The 17,325-nt window shown below is 47.4% G+C and overlaps 2 protein-coding genes across 2 annotated transcripts in view; both read right to left on the reverse strand.

The window, feature by feature from the left end:
* Nucleotides 1-147: 147 nt before the first annotated feature.
* On the reverse strand, nucleotides 148-2,654 carry ACKR1 (atypical chemokine receptor 1 (Duffy blood group)). The gene is made up of 2 exons (XM_027840099.1): nucleotides 2,045-2,654; nucleotides 148-1,186 (listed from the first exon to the last, which is right to left on the reverse strand). Exons 1-2 carry the CDS (start codon nucleotides 2,063-2,065, stop codon nucleotides 266-268), a joined length of 942 nt encoding a protein of 313 aa, XP_027695900.1. The 5' UTR covers nucleotides 2,066-2,654; the 3' UTR covers nucleotides 148-265.
* Nucleotides 2,655-4,141: 1,487 nt separating this feature from the next.
* CADM3 (cell adhesion molecule 3) overlaps nucleotides 4,142-17,325 on the reverse strand; it is a 41,516-nt gene continuing 28,332 nt past the window's right edge. The window contains exons 2-9 of the mRNA XM_027840069.1: nucleotides 14,973-15,113; nucleotides 14,260-14,412; nucleotides 12,090-12,227; nucleotides 11,569-11,736; nucleotides 11,119-11,209; nucleotides 10,063-10,232; nucleotides 7,450-7,575; nucleotides 4,142-6,502 (exon numbers count right to left, since the gene is read on the reverse strand). Coding sequence (XP_027695870.1) covers nucleotides 6,384-6,502; nucleotides 7,450-7,575; nucleotides 10,063-10,232; nucleotides 11,119-11,209; nucleotides 11,569-11,736; nucleotides 12,090-12,227; nucleotides 14,260-14,412; nucleotides 14,973-15,113 — 1,106 coding nt within the window. The 3' untranslated portion in view covers nucleotides 4,142-6,383. The remainder of the gene's footprint in view (nucleotides 6,503-7,449; nucleotides 7,576-10,062; nucleotides 10,233-11,118; nucleotides 11,210-11,568; nucleotides 11,737-12,089; nucleotides 12,228-14,259; nucleotides 14,413-14,972; nucleotides 15,114-17,325) is intronic.

A 17,325-nucleotide genomic window follows, 5' to 3' on the forward strand; every position in this document is an offset into this window, starting at 1 on the left:
TGTCCTGGGAACTCACGGATGGTAACTCTTCCTCTTCCCCATACTCCCAGGCACATCTGATTGGTACCAGCTGGGGAGACAGGTGCTGGTAAGAGTGCCTAAGGTAGAATTGGGCCCACCACCCTGGCCAAATAAGAAACTATCAGCTTCATAGCAGCACAAACTTTAATGTCAATTGGCAGCAGGGAGAACTGGGACTTGCCTTCCAGGATGCCCAGATGCCAGGATAAAGCTGGGAGGATTGAGGGGTGGGGGAAAGGAAGGTCTAGAGGAGGTTGACGGTGGGCGGCCAGGTGACACAGTGACAAAACAGTGCCAGCAGGAATGGAGTGGCTAGGCAGTGCAATATCCCCAAGATCTTTGCCGAGTCTAATAAGAAATCTAGGGTCTGCTGGGCAAAACACTCATTTATCACCAAGGCATTTGACCGTACCAGGGCATCAAACCCCATCGCCACTGCATGGAGCCACCAGAACAGGAACCAGGCCCACAGGACATTAGCCCTTGGCCTTGGCCCGCCACCTCTTACCCTCCGTACTATCCATCCTCCAACCAGGCCCAGGGGCAAAATGAGGAAAATGGCAATGCAGACCACAATATGGACCACATACCAAACCCACACATCATGGCTGAATAACAAGGTGCAGAGTCCAGAGGTAACATCACTAGCCAGGGCGACAGGCAAGGCCATCAGCAGGGCAACTCCCCACAGAGCCAGTGAGAGCTTGAGGAGCCAGCTTTGGCGCAGTTCAGGACCTAGGTAGGCATGGACACACACCAGCAGAGCCTGGGCAAAAGCTGAGGCGTACCAGAGCCCATGTCCCAGGCAACAGAGGGCAATGTGTGGGCTAGGGTTCAACCCTGGTGCCAGGATGGGCAAAACAATGCTGAAGAGGGTACTGCCCCCAGCCACCTGCGCCAGGATGGTCCGGCCTGGGCATAATTGCCAGCAGGCCAGGGGTTTGAGGAGTACAAAGAGCAATGCCCCCCCACCTAGGATGCCTAAGGCACTAGTAAGAGCAAAAAAGGGCAGTGAGGACCTATCTAACAGGGAACAGGAACGGCAAGGAGCAGCCAGGTCCAGGTCAGCATCAGTGTAGTTGTAAGTCTCATTCCACAGAGCGTCCCACTCGTCATCCAAAACATTGATGGTCCAGTTTTCGGAGTTCCGAAGCCCGGAATCTGCCTGGGAAACATACCACAAGGGGCTGCTCAGAGAACCTGTTCATTCCCTCCTCCCACCTATATTATGTAGAATGGAGAGGAGAGGGAGAAACAGGGTGGGGGTGGGGGGGAGGTCTGGGATTAAGAGAGTGAGGGAGACCGGTAGAGTGAGAAATCAGGGAAGGTGGCAAGAAGATAAGACCAAGGGAGTAGGGACGAGTAAGAAAATAAGGGGCCATAATAGAGAAAATTGGGAGGGGAGAATCAGTCCCAAGGGATTGGGGTCTGTCAAAGAGTATAGAGAATGAGGACAGGGTTCAGTTCAAAGTCTAGATAAAGAATGAGATATTAATGGGGTATCCAGGGCTTTGAAGCTGAGAAGAGTAAAAAGAAGGGTAAAGGGATGTAAGTGATGAGAGGGAAAATGTGTGAGGAGTGTGGAGTGATTGGAGTGAGATAAAAGATAAGAATGAGTGTTTAAGAAAGGAAATGTGAGAAAGAAAGAATTGAAGAGGGAAGAAGTGAGAGATAAGATGGGAAGGTATGAGAGGAGAAGGGAGGGAGGTGTAAGTGGTTGAGGAGGGAATGAGTAGAAAGGATGAAGAGAGAAGGAGGTGAAGGTTGAGATGGGGAAAAAAGAAGAGGTAAAAACTAAAGAGGAAAAAGTAAGCAGTTAGGAGGAAAGGGCTGATGAAGGAAGGATGAGAAATGAGGTGAGGAGGGTTGAGGGGAAAAAAGAAGCAATGAATAAGTAGAGAAAAGATGAGCCAAAATAAGGAGAGGAGAGGAGAGGAGTGAGAAGAGACGGGAGTAAGTGTTAAAAATGAGGAACAAGAAAGCACGGGATGAGGGATCTTTGAGTCTTGGCCCACACACTCACCCGATGCAAACAGTTCCCCATGGTTCTGTGCTGAGCTCAGGGCAGGCAGGGTGGGCCAAGGACAGAGATGCCAGCGTTGGTGTCTGAGCCTCCAAGATAAGAGCTAAGGGCTAATGAGAAACTTCATGCCCCGGGGTAGGACGATAGGGTGGAGTCAGGACAGGGTGGGAGTAAGAGGCAGAATCTTCAGGAAGTGTAGTACTACACCTAAAGCTTCCTGCTTTGGGGGCCAATATTGGCTTGGGAAGGAAAGGGGTGGGGGCTGGAAAGTGGCCATTCTCCTAGAGGTGGGTGGAGGGGCAAAGAAGCTGGGACTTTCCACAGGGAGAAGACTGGTTAGGCGAGAAAAATAGAGAGACCCCAAGGGCTCTGGGAAATGGAGGGGAAATGGTGCCTAGTGATGTCCTCCATCACTCCAGCTCTTTCAGGCTGGGTTCTAGGAAAATCCTGGGAGCACCAAGAGCTCCTTGGGAACAAGAGAGGCTGTTAGTGGTAGCCTGTGGTTGGATGTGTGTGTATGGTATATGTGGAGTGTGTAGGTTTTCTAGATACCAGTCTGAGTATATTACATTGTTGCCTATCCTGAGGCAGCTGAATGTGAGTGTGCTGATGTGTGGGTGTGTCCCTGTGTATCAGTTTGAGTGGTATGTGTCACAAGAGGTGGGTGTCTGAGTGTTAGCCTGGTTCTTTCTGACTGTGTTTGTTCAATGTGTGAGTGGGAAGGGATTAGGGGGGTGACAGGCCAGAAGGCTACCCTCAGAGGCAATTTTCCATTTTTCTGGGAGTCTGTGGTGTTACTTCCCCTGGGATGTCTAGGTGGGGGATGTCACAGCAGAGGCTTGAGGTGAGAGTAACTTTTCCTGTTAGCCTGGCAGCTGGGGTTATGCAGTCTACTGTGCAGTGATCCAACTTCTAATGGGTAGGCCAGTGATGGTCATGAGAAGATGCTATCCTTCCTTTGTGGATCATCACCTCCAAAGAAATGACTTTCCTTTTTGGTGGACCTGTTCCAATCCCACGTCGGTCTCAGTTTCTTGTTTTGACTACTTGGCCAATTCTTGCAACTATGTTATACCTCTGGGCTCAAGGTTAGAGGGGTCTGGGACATGAGGAATCGGGCTCAGTGGTATAGAAAGAATAGTAGTTCAAAGATGTTCAGGGAGTGTCCTGGGCTTTTGGCATGGCCGAGTTAAGGCTGCTTAGGTGCTACCCTGGGGTCTCTGCCCAGGTCCCTCCTAGGATGTCCATCTGAGACAGAAAATAGTGGCAGTGGAATGATAAGATGAATTTTGGGAAAGGCGTCTTATACTAAAGTAGAGTTAATAGTGTTGGGGGAGGTTTTTGCTTTTAATGCAAAATGTCCTAGAGATCACAGAATTGTAGAGGTCAGCCCATGGAGAGGAGCTCATACTGGGTAGTCTAGTGGCTAGGGTGCTAGACTTGGAGGCAGGAAGATCTGGTTTTAAATTCAGCCTCAAACACTTAATAGCTATGTTACTGATCACTTAACCTCAGTTTCCTCCTGGGCAAAACAGGAGTAATGATAATTCCTACCTCACAGGGTTGTTGTAAGGATCAAAGGAGATAATGTATGTAAAATTCTTTGCAAACTTTAAAGTCCCATATAAATATTACTTATTATTATTAAATGTTAGCTATGCCACCCTCCCTAGAAAGGATATTTTTTGCCCTCTTTCAAAACCTCTCCCAGAATTCCTATGTTTGGGGATGAAGAGCTGTGAAGAAGCCCCAGTCCCCAGTTTTGCTCTTGAGCAAAAAGGACTCAGCAAATACGAGAGAAGATAAGCAACATAGATCCTTTCTTCTGAGAGTTATTCTATTGTTCAGGGAGTTATCGTCCTGCGCTCTATCCTGCCCTCCCCTCTTCTCCCCCCACCTGCGTGGACAGCATGAGCAAAACACGAAACATCCCAGTGACACGGATAATCCAGATATATTGAGGGGTAGCCCCTCTGAGATTAGTACAGGAGAATTAGAAAGGTTATAAAGATACACGATCCCCTCCCATCCCATCCTTTCCCCTCCCACCTCCCTGGACAGACACACACAGCACAACAGGCCCCCCCCGCCCCCTCCCCGTACAAATATGGCTTCTGTGTATATGGACAGAGTGGTTCAGCTCAAAAGAGTTAGAGTTGTTTGTCCTGAAAGGGGATGCCAGGGATGGAGAGCCCAGCAGGGCTGGGGTCCCAGGGTCCCTTTCTGTTGGAGGGGGATTAGGCCCCTGGTCTGGGTGTGGGGCTGCCTGCTGTGCCCAGAGTTGGGAAGATTCAGAAGAGCATTACCTGAACTGAAGGGAGAACACTTTGGCAGGGAGGGAGAGAGGTGGGTTTCCTTGACAGGTTGCAAATGCCCCTCCTCCCCACCATTCTTCTTGGGGCAGCTGGCATAGGCTGGGAGAAGAGTGAGGAGAGTGCCAAAAGGAGTCCTGGTCCTGAGTTGGGGTAGGCCAGGAGCTTCCTAAAGCAGTGGGACTGAGCAGGGTGGGATGGGGGGCAGGGTGTGAGCAGGCCTTGTCTCCATAGCAACCAGCTCAGGGCCAAGGAGGCAAAATGGATGATAAGGAGAAAGGGTGGGGATGCAAAGACAGGAGACCTCATCCCCAACCCTCCTGGCCCATCAACCCACTGAGCAGACTAGGGGTGGGGATAGGGGGGCAAGGGAGTGGGTAGTGAGGGTATTACAGGGTATGTATCCAGGAGAAGCCTGGGGTGTGCATAGCAAGGACTGTGGCACAGACAATGGCAGGAGAGGGGTGGGGAAGGGTTTGTGTGTGTGTTTGTGTGTATGTGTGTCCTCTGGGGGTGAGGGTGATGGAAGGGGGGGAGGTGCTGAGCAGAGACCCACCCTGAGATTCCTCTGTTTGAGGCAGATGGGTACTGGTGGGGGTGGCATGGTTAAGACTAGGACGGGTATCATTCCAGGATGAGGTATGTACCCTAACCTCCCAAAGCCCTTTTGTATGCCTTCCCACAGTCACCATTTACCCCTGGGCCTCCCGAACTCTCTTTGTCTTGGGGTCTTGGGCAGGGAACAGCTCCATGCAGTTAAGATCTTTCTAGGTTTTTTGTTTGCAAATGCTGTTGTTATATCTGTCTGCTGGGGGTAAGGGGCTTTGGCAAGGGATGGCACAGGAGGGGAGGGCTGGTTGTTTTGTAATGCCTCGGAGGGGGTTGCCATGCAACAGTTCAGTGCCTTGGAGAGGAGTTGGGTCCCCTTTGTAGGGGAAAGCAAGCTAAGTTTGGGTCCCAGGGCATTTCCTCTCTCATTGCTGACATGAAAGGAAGGAGACAGTATTGCCCTGCTGTCCTTTCCTGGCCCTCCCTGTTCCTTTTTCCCCCTGTCATGCCCCGATCCCCTGGCTGTGCTGCTTCTGAAGAAGGGGAAAGGGGACCGCAGGAGGCGATGTGATGTTATATAAATCTTAGGAGTTGGGAGTGGGGGGGCGGGAAGGGAGTGGCAAATCAGCCTCAGCTGCTCTTTCACTAGAGACTTCTTCCCTTCTGCAGGTCTTAGCTTCCATCTCAGTATGAAGCACTGTACCCCTGCCTCACTGACTGGTACCTTTCTCTAGTATCTGTTCCTGATTCCCAGTCCCTTTCCTTCCCTGTCAGGGGATGAGGGTGGGGGGATTGGTCCAAGATAAAGTAGAAAGTCTGGCCTCTCCAGTGCCATGATGGCAATGTTCCTGAGAACTCAAAGTTTCCAGAACCCTCTGCTACTCACTCCTGCCCAACTGGTTCCTAGCTATCTGAGGAAAAAAAAAACAGAAAGCAAAAAACAACACCCTTACCTGGAGCCCAAGACAGCGTGACCCACCCCATTTCTGGAGATTTGGCTCCTGCCACATTAGACTGAGAAAATTGCTCTGCTCTAGGGATGGACAGTCTTCCAAAGTGGACCAACCCTAATCTCTCCTTTGTTCATACCTCTCTATTCTTTACTCCTTTGCTTTTCCTCTCTTAACCCTTCAGTTTCTTCTCTCCCCTACCCAAAGGGCCCCTTCCCCCTCCAGCCTGGACACGGATTTGATTCTGGGATTGTTAAAAATAAAAAATAAACCCAAACGCAGAGAAGCCACAGAAAGGGCCGAGGGCAACCCTCTCTTCCCCTCCCGCCCCACCCCTCCCCATTCCAAACCGAGTACAAAACCTGGCCCAAAGCAGACATTCTGTACAGGGGGGCGGGCTGGGCTGGGGAGCAAGCGGGAGGGGGCGGCCCTGGGGTCGCTCTGTACAAGTCCGGGTTGGTGCCTCGGCCCGGCAGGCCCTGGGGTGGGCCCCCCCCCAGGGGGGCCATGATGGACGGGCAGACACCCCTAGATGAAGTACTCCTTCTTGTCATCCCCGCCTGACTGCCCGCCCTCTGCATTGATGATGGCTGTGTCCGCGTCTGGTGCGTCATCTGAGCCTTTGGCCTCATGTGTCAGGTACGTCCCTGGACAGAGACAAGGTCTTCCTCTCAGAAGCAGTCCCTGGCCTCTGGCATTCTACATTGCCAGGCTTCCCCTTCCCTTCCCTCCACCACAGGCCACAGATCTTCTGCCCCTCCCTCCCCAACCTCCCCTATATTCCCTACCCAGGCTTTCCTACCTAGGGTTTCTTTTTGACCTCTGGTCTTCAGTGGCCCCAATGCTATGAATACATATATATATATATATATATGTATATATATATGTATGTATGTATATATATATTATATATGTATATATATTATATATATACACATATTATATATATACACATATAATATATATATATATACATATGGACTTAAGAAGCCTGTTTGGGGGTAGGGTGGGCTAACTATGCTCAATGGTACAGTTAAATTCCCATGGGCATTAGGGCTGACATTTTTGATATGCATTTACAATCAAGCTACTGGTTAGAAGTAACATTTGGGGAAGATTGGAGTTGTAGGGGAATTGAGAGAAAAGTGAAAAACAAGCTAAGGATAAAGAGACAGGGAGAAAAGAGATATAGCTATGGCTGTAAGATGAGAGAAGATAAAAAAGGAAAGAGGGTCAGAGAGAAGAAGGGAAAGAAGAAGAGAGCTAGTCATGGAAGGATATGAAGGGAATTGGGATGGGGATGAAAAATGTAGAGCTTGTGGCTGGCTGTGTATGGTAGAACCCTAAAAGTAAGAAAAGCATGGGAACAGCAGCTGGCTGAGTGGGCAGGTTTTGTTTTATTTGGATGATCATCACCAAATTATCAGACTCTATTTCTAGGGTTGTCAGGGACAGTGCCGGCAATGAAAGGCTCTTCCCTTTCTCAAAGTCGTGGGGGTGCTGTAGCCTTGGCCGGTCCTCCCTCCATCCCTGCCCCCTGACCTGGCTTAACCTCTCTCCCTTTGGCTCCCTTAGGTCTGTTCTACCCCCTAACCTTTGTGCCGGATCAGGTAGTGGCCCAGGATGATGAGCAGGATGAGCAGCAGGAAGACGATGAAGGCCACAATCCCCCCAATGACAGCATGGTAGGTGCTGGAAGTTGAGATCACTGGGCTGTGGTCTAAGAGTGGGAGATGCAGCATGGTAAGACCTCACCAAAGCCCCCACTGTTCCCTATGAAACTCTTGGGTTGGGCATGACGAGGCCTAGGCAAAAGGCCTGGGTCAGGAGTTATGTCAGGGTATTAGGTTCAATATTTCTGGTCTAGTGTAATGAACATTGTGTTAGGGTCCTTTGGTTAAGGGTTCTGGTTTTGATCATTGCCCTGCCTTTTTCTTTTCTTACTGCTGTCTTCCCAGAGGTTTTCATCTTCTCTGATTGTTGTTGCTCTTGATGATTTTTCTCAAATCTAGGCTGATTCCTCTAGATGACTACTAACCTACTGACCTATAGTTCAGAACCTGACAGGTAAGGAAAGGATAGCAAATTGATGTGTCAGGGAGAGAAGACCCCTGGGGAGAAATAAAGTGAGAAAAGGGAGTAGGTATTGTGTCCTCCAGAGGAAGGTTGCCGTTACTTTATGACAGGGCTGTCTTAAAGTCTTGCTCCAGTATAACTGAAATTGAAGGCTCAGAACTCCACACACACACACACACACACCTCGAGATAAGCCAGATTTTTTTCTTCTTTTTGGCTGGTAGGATAGTCAAACAGTAAGTAGTTTCTCTCTGGAGATGGGGTCCTGCCTTGAAAACATGGGGGACAGGTCTCCTGGGCACAGCCTGAGTGAGTTGGTTGGCAGAGATGGTACCATCCCTGGACAGAGTCACAGATAAAGTACCCAGGAAGGATAAAGTAAGAAGGCCCAAGACCTACATAGGTCTGATGTTTCCCCAAATTGGATGTAATCAAGAGCCAAGTTTTTTTTTTTTTTAATTTTCTTGCCTATTGGTGCATCCTGGGAAGATAAAATGTCTATATTCTTTCTCTTTATTCTCTGTTGGTGAGAGAGGACATGGTCAGTACTGGGGATTTCATGTAGCATAATTTGTAGGAAATAGTCCAACATTGATTCTCTGGAGTCCATACCCTGAGGCCTATCTCCCAGGGTACATACTTTAGGGCCACAGTAATTAGATGGGAAGTATTACTGGTTGAATGTTCCTCAGATTCCTATGGAGCCAGTGGAGGTAGCAATTGTCTTTGGGAATCATAAATTCCTATGACTGGAAAGGGTCTCAGAGGTCATGTTATTCACTCTCTGGTTTCCAGGCAAGACTCAGTCTAATTCAATTCCAGAAAGAGTAGTCTCTACCAGCAGTGACATTTCAAGAAGGGCAAGTGATAACCCATTCTACCACCAGGCTGCAGTGTAGCTGATGAGGCAGATTAAATCCAACAATATTCATCCTGGCCCTTTGACAATTCGTGGGATCTGAGGGTGGATGTGGGAGGCTATCCTCATGGACACGGCCACTTTGGGGAGATAACTTCTAAAGCCCAAGCACTGTCAGAGTTGGACTAAGGCGCTTCCTGGGCAGAGACCTCATTGGATCTCACTGTGTTTTCCTGGTTCTTGGGGTTATGCAGTAAGCTTATCAGTAATGTTGTTTTGAGGGTTGAGCAGGCCCTGTGAGACTGGAAGTCTTGGGACCTTTTGAGTAGACAAGATGGGTCTGACCCCAAGATGCTCTAGAATTCAAAGCTCTCAGTAGTGAATATTTCCCAGCTTCTCTTACAAATCGTTCAGATGAGAGTTCTTCTAATACCCTGAGGGTACCCCAGATCTTAACGCCCCTGTCTCTACTCCTATTCTCCCTGGGACCTCGTATACTGAAGATGGCTGAGGCAGGATACTTGGCTGGGCTCCATTGCCATTTGGATCTGCCAGAGAAGGGAAAGTTACACAGATCTGCAGCCTCTGGCAACTCTCCCACTTAGAGATGTTCCCTTAGCCTGTTAACCTCCCTGAGGCCTCGCCTTAGTCAAGAGTCATAGCTTTAAGCCAGAACCTCTAGGAAAGAGGAAGCTATAGTCCTAAGAAGAGAAAGTATAGCTTTTCAGTAGTAACTTTGACTGTGCCTTTGCATTGTGACTGGTTTTCTCCTGTCTCTTTCCTGGACCCAGGAAAGCTTGCAGGGAAGGAAAAAGACCATAACATGTGCCCTCACACCCCTACTGCCAAGCACAGTAACAGGACTGGCTTGAGGGAATAGACTTCTGGTATGCAAAGGGCAGCTGTCCACTGCCTTGGGAGGTCTAGAGAGCTTTATCCAAGGGATTATAGCCCTTCTTGACAAGAACAAGGATTGGATGAGAACCAACACTGTTGGAGGCAATAGCCACCATTCATTCCAACAGGCAGATGGGGGGCACAGCCAATTTCTTCTCTCCTCCCTAGTATTCCTCACTCTGAAGTAGACCTGAAGCCTAAATTCTCAGCTGCCTCAGAGCCTTCCTGAACTCTTTCCTAGATTCTTTTCTCAGGCCAATTATCAGAATGGCTGAGAGGAGTCAGAGAGGTGAGTAAGTAGGGCAGAAGAAGACTAGGGCTAAGGTAAGCCAAGTAAGAATGAGGATTAGAGGGGGAGGAAGGAGGAGGGCTCACCGCTGACATCAAGGGTGTAGTAGGCTATGTGGCTGCCCATGTTGTTTGAGGCTGTACATTGGTAGATGCCGCTGTCACTCTTGTTGAGAAATGGAAAGATGAGGGCACTTTCATGGGTCATCAGTAGTGGAGGCTCGATGCCCGTCTTCACCCACTCGTACTGCTGGGGGCTGTGGAGGCAGAGAGATCAGAGGGCTGCAGGGAAGAGGAGGTTGAGGAGCTGTAGGAATAAGAGCCTGGGAGCAGGGGGAAGTCAAGTTGTCACAGAGAAAGGGGTTCAAGATGCTTTGGGGAGACTGGTGGCAAGGGGGGGTGAGGGGAGGGGAGGAAATGAGCATCTTGTACATAGGTGGGGAACCTGTGGCCTTAAGGCTACAGTGGCCTTCTAGGTCCTTAGGTGCAGCCCTTTGACTGAATAAGTATGCACTTAAGGACCTAGAAAGCCACAGGTTAAGGCCACAGGTTCCCCACCCCTGATCTAGTGAGTGCTATGTGCCAGGTACTATGCTAAGTGCTTTACAAATATTATCTCATTGGATCCTCACCCTAGGAAGGTGATGGACATAGGAGCTTTCAGGGTCTGTGGCAGCTGATGGGGTTCTGAAAACTACCTAGAGACAGGGAGGCAGTCACTGGGTGAGGAGAGAAGCATTCCTCCTGAAGGAAGGAGGAGGTCTCCTGCATGTACTCTTGGGTCAGGGTGAGCAGGAAAGATGGATATTTTCACCACCTACCTCACAGGTAGGTTTGTGAGTAAAGTGCTTCCTAGTCTCAAAGCACGTGCACATATATGGATGGGCATTATTATTACAGTTAGCTTGAAAAGTCGTATAATGGGTGTAAGTGCCTCCTAGGAGAGTCAGAAATAAAACCAAAATCATAGCTTTTGTTCTGTTATTATCTCCCTTGTAGACAAAACATGGAGGTTGAAGGGACTTGTCAAGCAAGGCCAGAGAAATTGGTAGACTAGGGAGGCACTGATGATGGGGCCTACACGTCAGGGTAAATGTGGGAAATAAAGCGGGGACTGAGGAACTAGGTACTGGTTTTTCTTACATGGGATTGCCGTGACCTTCACACTGTAGCATCAACTTCTCGCCTTCCCGGGGATGTTGGGGATATGGCCTAATCATTGCTGTTGGTGTGTCTGTAGAAGCACAACCGAGGTCAGCCCAGAATTCCACACAGCCTCTCTGAGACTCATCCCCAACCCTTGCCCCAATTCCCTTTGACATCTTGGTACCCTTCAAGATTTCCACTTTAGAATGCCTCATGAGCCTGAGTCCTGCCCCTCTATATTACATTCTCTATTGTACCTAATTCCTCTGTACTGTCCTCCATTTCTCCACTGGTGCTGCCCCACCATTCCTCTCCCCTTGCTCTTATCCATTTTTCCATTGTTCCTGTCCTTTGCATTGCTGCCCTGCCCTCCCCCCAACTCTACTCTTGCTTATCTCTGGTTCTCAAATGTGATCCCTGCTCCACCTTCCCAAACCCAGGACGTACAGAGGACCTCGATCCGCTGAGAGGTGGACCTGTCCGTGTCTTGCAGAGACTTATGCTTTACAGAGCATGTGACATCAACTCCATCATCTTCCCGGAAAACCTGGAATTCTACCGAACTGCTCACTGTGAATGTTTTATTGTCATCCTCCTGAACCATGTTTGGTTTCCCTATAGTACAGAAAATGCATATAAACACACATGTACAGAAGACAGTGGACCACAACATTTACACACACATACACCCACACACACACACACACACACATACACATCATATGGGCCCCACCATAGCTGCATTGAAGTTGTGATCATCAACACACTTAGAAAAATCTCAATAGAGACATACTCAGACATAGAGCACAAGCATACATCATTATACCCATCTGTGCATAAGCATACAACATATCTGTTATTTCCCTTTCTTCCGACTTACACACAGCTATCACTCACCTGCACACATACATATACACTCTTACACACATACACATAAACATCATATGGTAGGGAGAAGGACTACTTACCTTTGAGCTCCTGATCACCCTTTCTCCAGCTGATCTCTGCAGCAGGCTTGCTCCCTTTCGACAGACAGGTAAGGCGGGCTTTCCCCTTCTCCGGGATTGCAGACACATAGCCAGTGATTTGGGGCTTCTGTGGGATTCCTGCCATAGATTGGTGGGGGTATGGCCAGGATAGGAAGGAGAGGCACTATGAGTCTACTTCTAGCCCTGCCGCTTCCTGTCCCTGGGTATCTTACTACTGAAAGGCAGTGTGGTGTAATGGAAAGATCAATGAACTAGGAGTCACAAGACCCAGTTCTGCCACTAACTGTGTGTGACTCTTTAACTTTATACCTCCTAATAACCTTCTCCTTCTTGAATTCTATGATTCCAAGATAGTCTTAGATAAGCTGTTTCACTCATGTGGGCCCAAGGAGTCCTTCTCTGAACCCCAAATTATAAATACCAACCTAGGAGTAATACCATCCATCTGAAGAGTCAGTCATACAGCCTTGTTATCCAATAAGAGAAAGCCAGGGTTGGAAGGACTAAGAAAGTTTGGGAACCTGCCAGTCTGGCCCAGAGGGAGTCATGACTCCACAGAATTCTTCTCTTTGAACAATCCAGAATTCTTTCTCTCAAAACACTAACAAGAATCATTTACTAGAAAGAATACTATCTACAAGGTGGGAACCTAAAGAATCAGCCTCTAACAGAATAACTCCTAAAAGGTGAGAAATCTGGACTTTTTTCTAGCCTCTGCTCTGTTACTGACTAGCTAGCTGTATGTCCTGGAGCAAGTAATGTGACTTCTCTGGGCCCAATTTCTTCATCTATAAAAGGAGGAGGTTGTATTAGAAGATTTCTAAATTCCCTTTTATTTCTAAAAATTATGTCATTCAAATCAATAATGCCTGAGTAAAGGTTGGGCCTCCCTCTATCTTTCCTGTTTCCCAAATTGAGTAGATTCTGATAGCAGAAAGTGGAGTAGGCCCAAGGGAACCTTGGAAAGTATTTATGCTCTGGCAAGTGGGAATGGGCATTAAGGAGGGAGAGCTATAACTAGGGAATCAGGTGCCCTGGGCAAGTCCAATTACTGTGGGATGAGGGAAGTATGCCTGGCACAGGAGAATACTTGGGAATGGAGAAAATGGTGTGGGAGAGTCATAGAGTATCAAAGGCACCTTGATCTCAATTGCCTGTAAGAAGAGCTGGAAATTCCTCTGGGGACTTTAAATCCCAGATGGTTTATTCCAGGTTACAGTAATGCCAGAAAAGGAGGCAGCCTATCCTTCACAGAGTTCAGCTCAGGTCCTTTCAATGTAACCAGTAATCTCCAATCCCTTCAACGTAATTATTTGTATTGTTGTCTTTCTTCATTAGAATGTAAGCTCCTTCATGGCGGGGACCATATTTTTGCCTTTTTTAAATATCCAGTCCCTGGAACATAGTAACCCCTTAATAAATGCTTGCTGACTAACTGGGGAGATGAGGAATGAGAGGTAGCAAATAGGGCAAGGTGGCCTTTGGGAGAGGGGTGCTACAGGACCACCACCCTAGTGGGTGCAGAGATTAAGCAGGGGCAATCATACCACATAGCACAGGCTATTGGAGGACCGTGAGACAGTCAATCAGTCAGTGAAAAAGCATGTATTAAATACTTGTTGACTAACAGAGCCCAGGCATATTAGGATGGAGGACTACTGAAAGCAGTAGGGGAGAAAGTGTTTCCTGAATGTCAGTGCCCTGGTACAAAATCTTGGTCACCTGGCCCTGATTAAATCTGTGTGTACCAGATTTTTTTTTATTTTGGTCATCACCTAAGTGGTCCTTGGATTGAAAAGTTTTTGAACCACTGCTCTTGTAGTATGAACACTAAGATGAGAATGAAAAGGCCTAAATTCTAGTCCCTGTTCCACCATCAAGCATCTACATATCTTTGAGTGACTCACTTAATTCTTTGTGTCTTAGTGTTCCATTCTGTCAAATGGGAATTAATAGAATTTGCCCTGCCTATCCCAAAGGGTTGCTGTAAGGATCTAATGATATAATGTATGTGAAAGTACTAAACAAACACGAGACAGAGAGGGAAGGATGGGTAAGGGAAGAGCTTCACAGGGCTGGAGAACTGGAAGGGAGAGCCTATAATCTAGGGGAAACATACACTGGGGAGACTGGGATTTGGGCTCCTCACCAAGCACAGTGACGAGAGACTTGGCAGTGCGCACAGGCATGGTGAAGATGGAGCAGGTATACTCGCCCTCATCTGCCAGGGCCACCTTGCTGATACTGATGGTCAGTTCGTTGGGGGTGGAGCGCACCAACTGGATCCTATTGTCTCGAAGTGCTAGGGAAAAACAGGACAGTTGAAAGCCATGTCCTCCATCCACCCCCACCCCACCCCATCTCGAATTGTACTCTTAGCACTTTCCATGTCTATTTTTCTTTCCTAGTTGTGCCTTCTCATCATTGGGAGAAAAGGTGAGGATGGGGAAGGGAAGGTGTTGTCCTTGAACTATTTTTTTAAGGAGTCTTCAATTTCCTTTCTAGGATCAAGACATATATGATGGTTTGAAAATTATTCAAGCAAAGGCTGAAACCAAAAGTCAGAGTGTAGTTGGTGGGATCTTGTTCAATTCTGGATTCCTGAGCAGACCCTGGAAAGCCAACCTAATCCTTTTCAGAGTCGTCTAGAGTGAGACCACTCCAGAACCATAAGCTATTCCAGGCCAGATTTATAATCCTAAAGCTTCTCTAGAATGAGAATAGAAGGTGTTCTTCAAAAAAAAGTATTGGATCACTTTTGTTTAGGGGTCCTCAGAAATGCCTGACTCCACTTCTCTGATCTTTAAAAATTGCCTTCCATCCCCACCTTACCCAAAGGCATGATGACCTAGAAAATAGTACCTCTCTTCTCCCCAAAGTAGAGAGTTTGCTGAGCAGGGTTCGACCACTGTAGGGATGAGGAATCAGGGTCTTTCACTTCGCATTTGAGTTGTACTGTATCACCAGCCACTACTGTCATATCACTTGTCCAAGGCTGACTTTCTGTAGGAGCAAAGTAGGATCAGTTTTCTATACCTACCAATGGCCCTCAATTTTTGGGCTAGTGCCCAGTCCTCTTTCCTCTCTCCTCTCCCTCCAGCAGACATCATTCCACAATCTATTTTTCTTGCTTTCTCTAGGGCAATGAGGATGATGAAAATTAAGGGTATGACAGAGAAAAACATTTCCTTGTTCCCTTTCTCTAGATAGATGGAGAGAGAGAGAGAGAGAGAGAGAGAGAGAGAGAGAGAGAGAGGACTTTGTGAGGGAGGTATGGGGGAGGAAGTGCACCCTGGATGTTAGTACCCTGAAAGATACATTTGTTGAATGTCTGCTGAATGCCTAAATGGAACACAGAAACACAAACACTCACAGGGACGGCACACACACAATTTGTATACATAGGTCTGGCATACCTTTTCTCATACATGAAATACATTGCTGGACTACCTAACCTGAAAAATGCATATCTTTTCCTCTGTGTCCTTTTTTGTGACCACCCAGTATAACCTGGGTAAATACAGGGACCCAGGGATCTGGGTGGGTCCCATGACTCCAAAAGCCAAAAGAAGCAAAGTCAGTCGTTAAGTTGCCTAGTTCAGGTATAGTTACACTAAATATTTAGTTAGCAGATCCAGTTAAAACTGTATATAACAAAAGAGCACATCAGAAAAGAAAGTGTTAGTGCAGATGCATCTATTTCCCTAACAATGACCCTCTACATTACTTCTAATTGGTCCCTAACACTAGTTTCTTAAAACTAAAATCCTCCTTGCATATTCCACTCAGCATCTTTCCCTCCCAATGAAGCACTCTTAGGAAAGTAACTTTAATAGTCAAAGAAAAGGGTTTTCCCCTACTACCACTGGAGAATACATTTCCCATTGCCACATTAAAAGAAGAGATGCCTAAATCGGGTGTCAGATAAGAGAATCCTCAATCTTAATAGCACTGACCAATCCCCAGTATGACTCCCAATCCTTCAAGCACTGATTTCCTCAAACTGCCAGTTTTGGCCTCAATCCTAACACTGACTCCCTAGATCTCATTACTGACTTTTTTGACCTCCCCTTCCCCACTCCCTATAGCACCAAAGCCTTGGCCTCCTACTACCATATTGACTTCTACAATACTTTTATTTATTTATTTGTTTTTGCTTTTTGGTGAGGCGATCAGGGTTAAGTGACTTGTCCAGGGTCACACAGCTGGTAAGTGTTAAGTGTCTGAGGCCAAATTTGAATTCAGGTCCTTCTGACTCCAAGGCCAGAGCTCTATCCACTGTGACACCTAGCTGCCCCTCTACAATACTTTTTTTTTCCCTCACTCCATAGTGTGGAGCCCTAAAACACCAATCCCTTCCATTCTTCAAGGAACTGATTTTATCTAGACCCAGAACAATGGAGAAGAGAGAAGAGAATAAGAATTTATATAGTGCTATTATGTGACAGGTCCAGTAAAAATCTTACCTCATTTATCTTCACAGCAACACTGATAGATAAGTACTGTTTTTATCCCCAGATGAGAAAACCAAGGCAAACAATGTAAGTGACTTGCCCAAGGTCATATAGCTAATCTGAGGTCAATTTGAATTTAGGTCTTCCTGACTCCAGGCCCAGCCCTTTGGTCACCTAGTTGCCTTAGGACAATGAATTAGTTTAAACCAACATTGCTCTACCCTGAACTGGTTCCTACAGTAAACACCTTAAGAACTCCTCCTCTTCTCCCCCTCCTTTACACTAATAGTGACCATTTCAGAAATGATCCTGGCTCTAACTGGCATTGTCTCCCTGCTATCTTAGCCACACCAATTATTCTTTCAACCAACACTTGCACTGGGAGCTCTTCTGACAGAGGGGAGGGCACTCAGATATAAGGACCAAGTACATTCTTTTTATCTCCCATACTGTCCCATAGTTCATAGTTCCCAGGCCAAGTTTCTGTTTAGCTCCCTGTGGCTTTTATCTTGGATCCTTCTCCATTAGGAATCAAAGCATTTAAGCTAGAAGGGAAGTAATTTAGTCTGAAGTCTTCGTCTAACATATCGTGTAACCAGTTTCAGATAGGATGAGAGATTTTCTCAGCATCTGACAGCAAGTTAATGGCAGGACCATGACTAGAACTTAGGTCAGTAGACCTTGAACTGAGGGCTCTTTGCATTAGATCATTACCACACACACACACACACACACACACACACACACACACACACACACAC

The sequence above is a fragment of the Vombatus ursinus genome, unplaced genomic scaffold (genome assembly GCF_900497805.2).
Source record: "Vombatus ursinus unplaced genomic scaffold, bare-nosed wombat genome assembly UNPS02014838.1, whole genome shotgun sequence".
NCBI lineage: Eukaryota > Metazoa > Chordata > Mammalia > Diprotodontia > Vombatidae > Vombatus > Vombatus ursinus.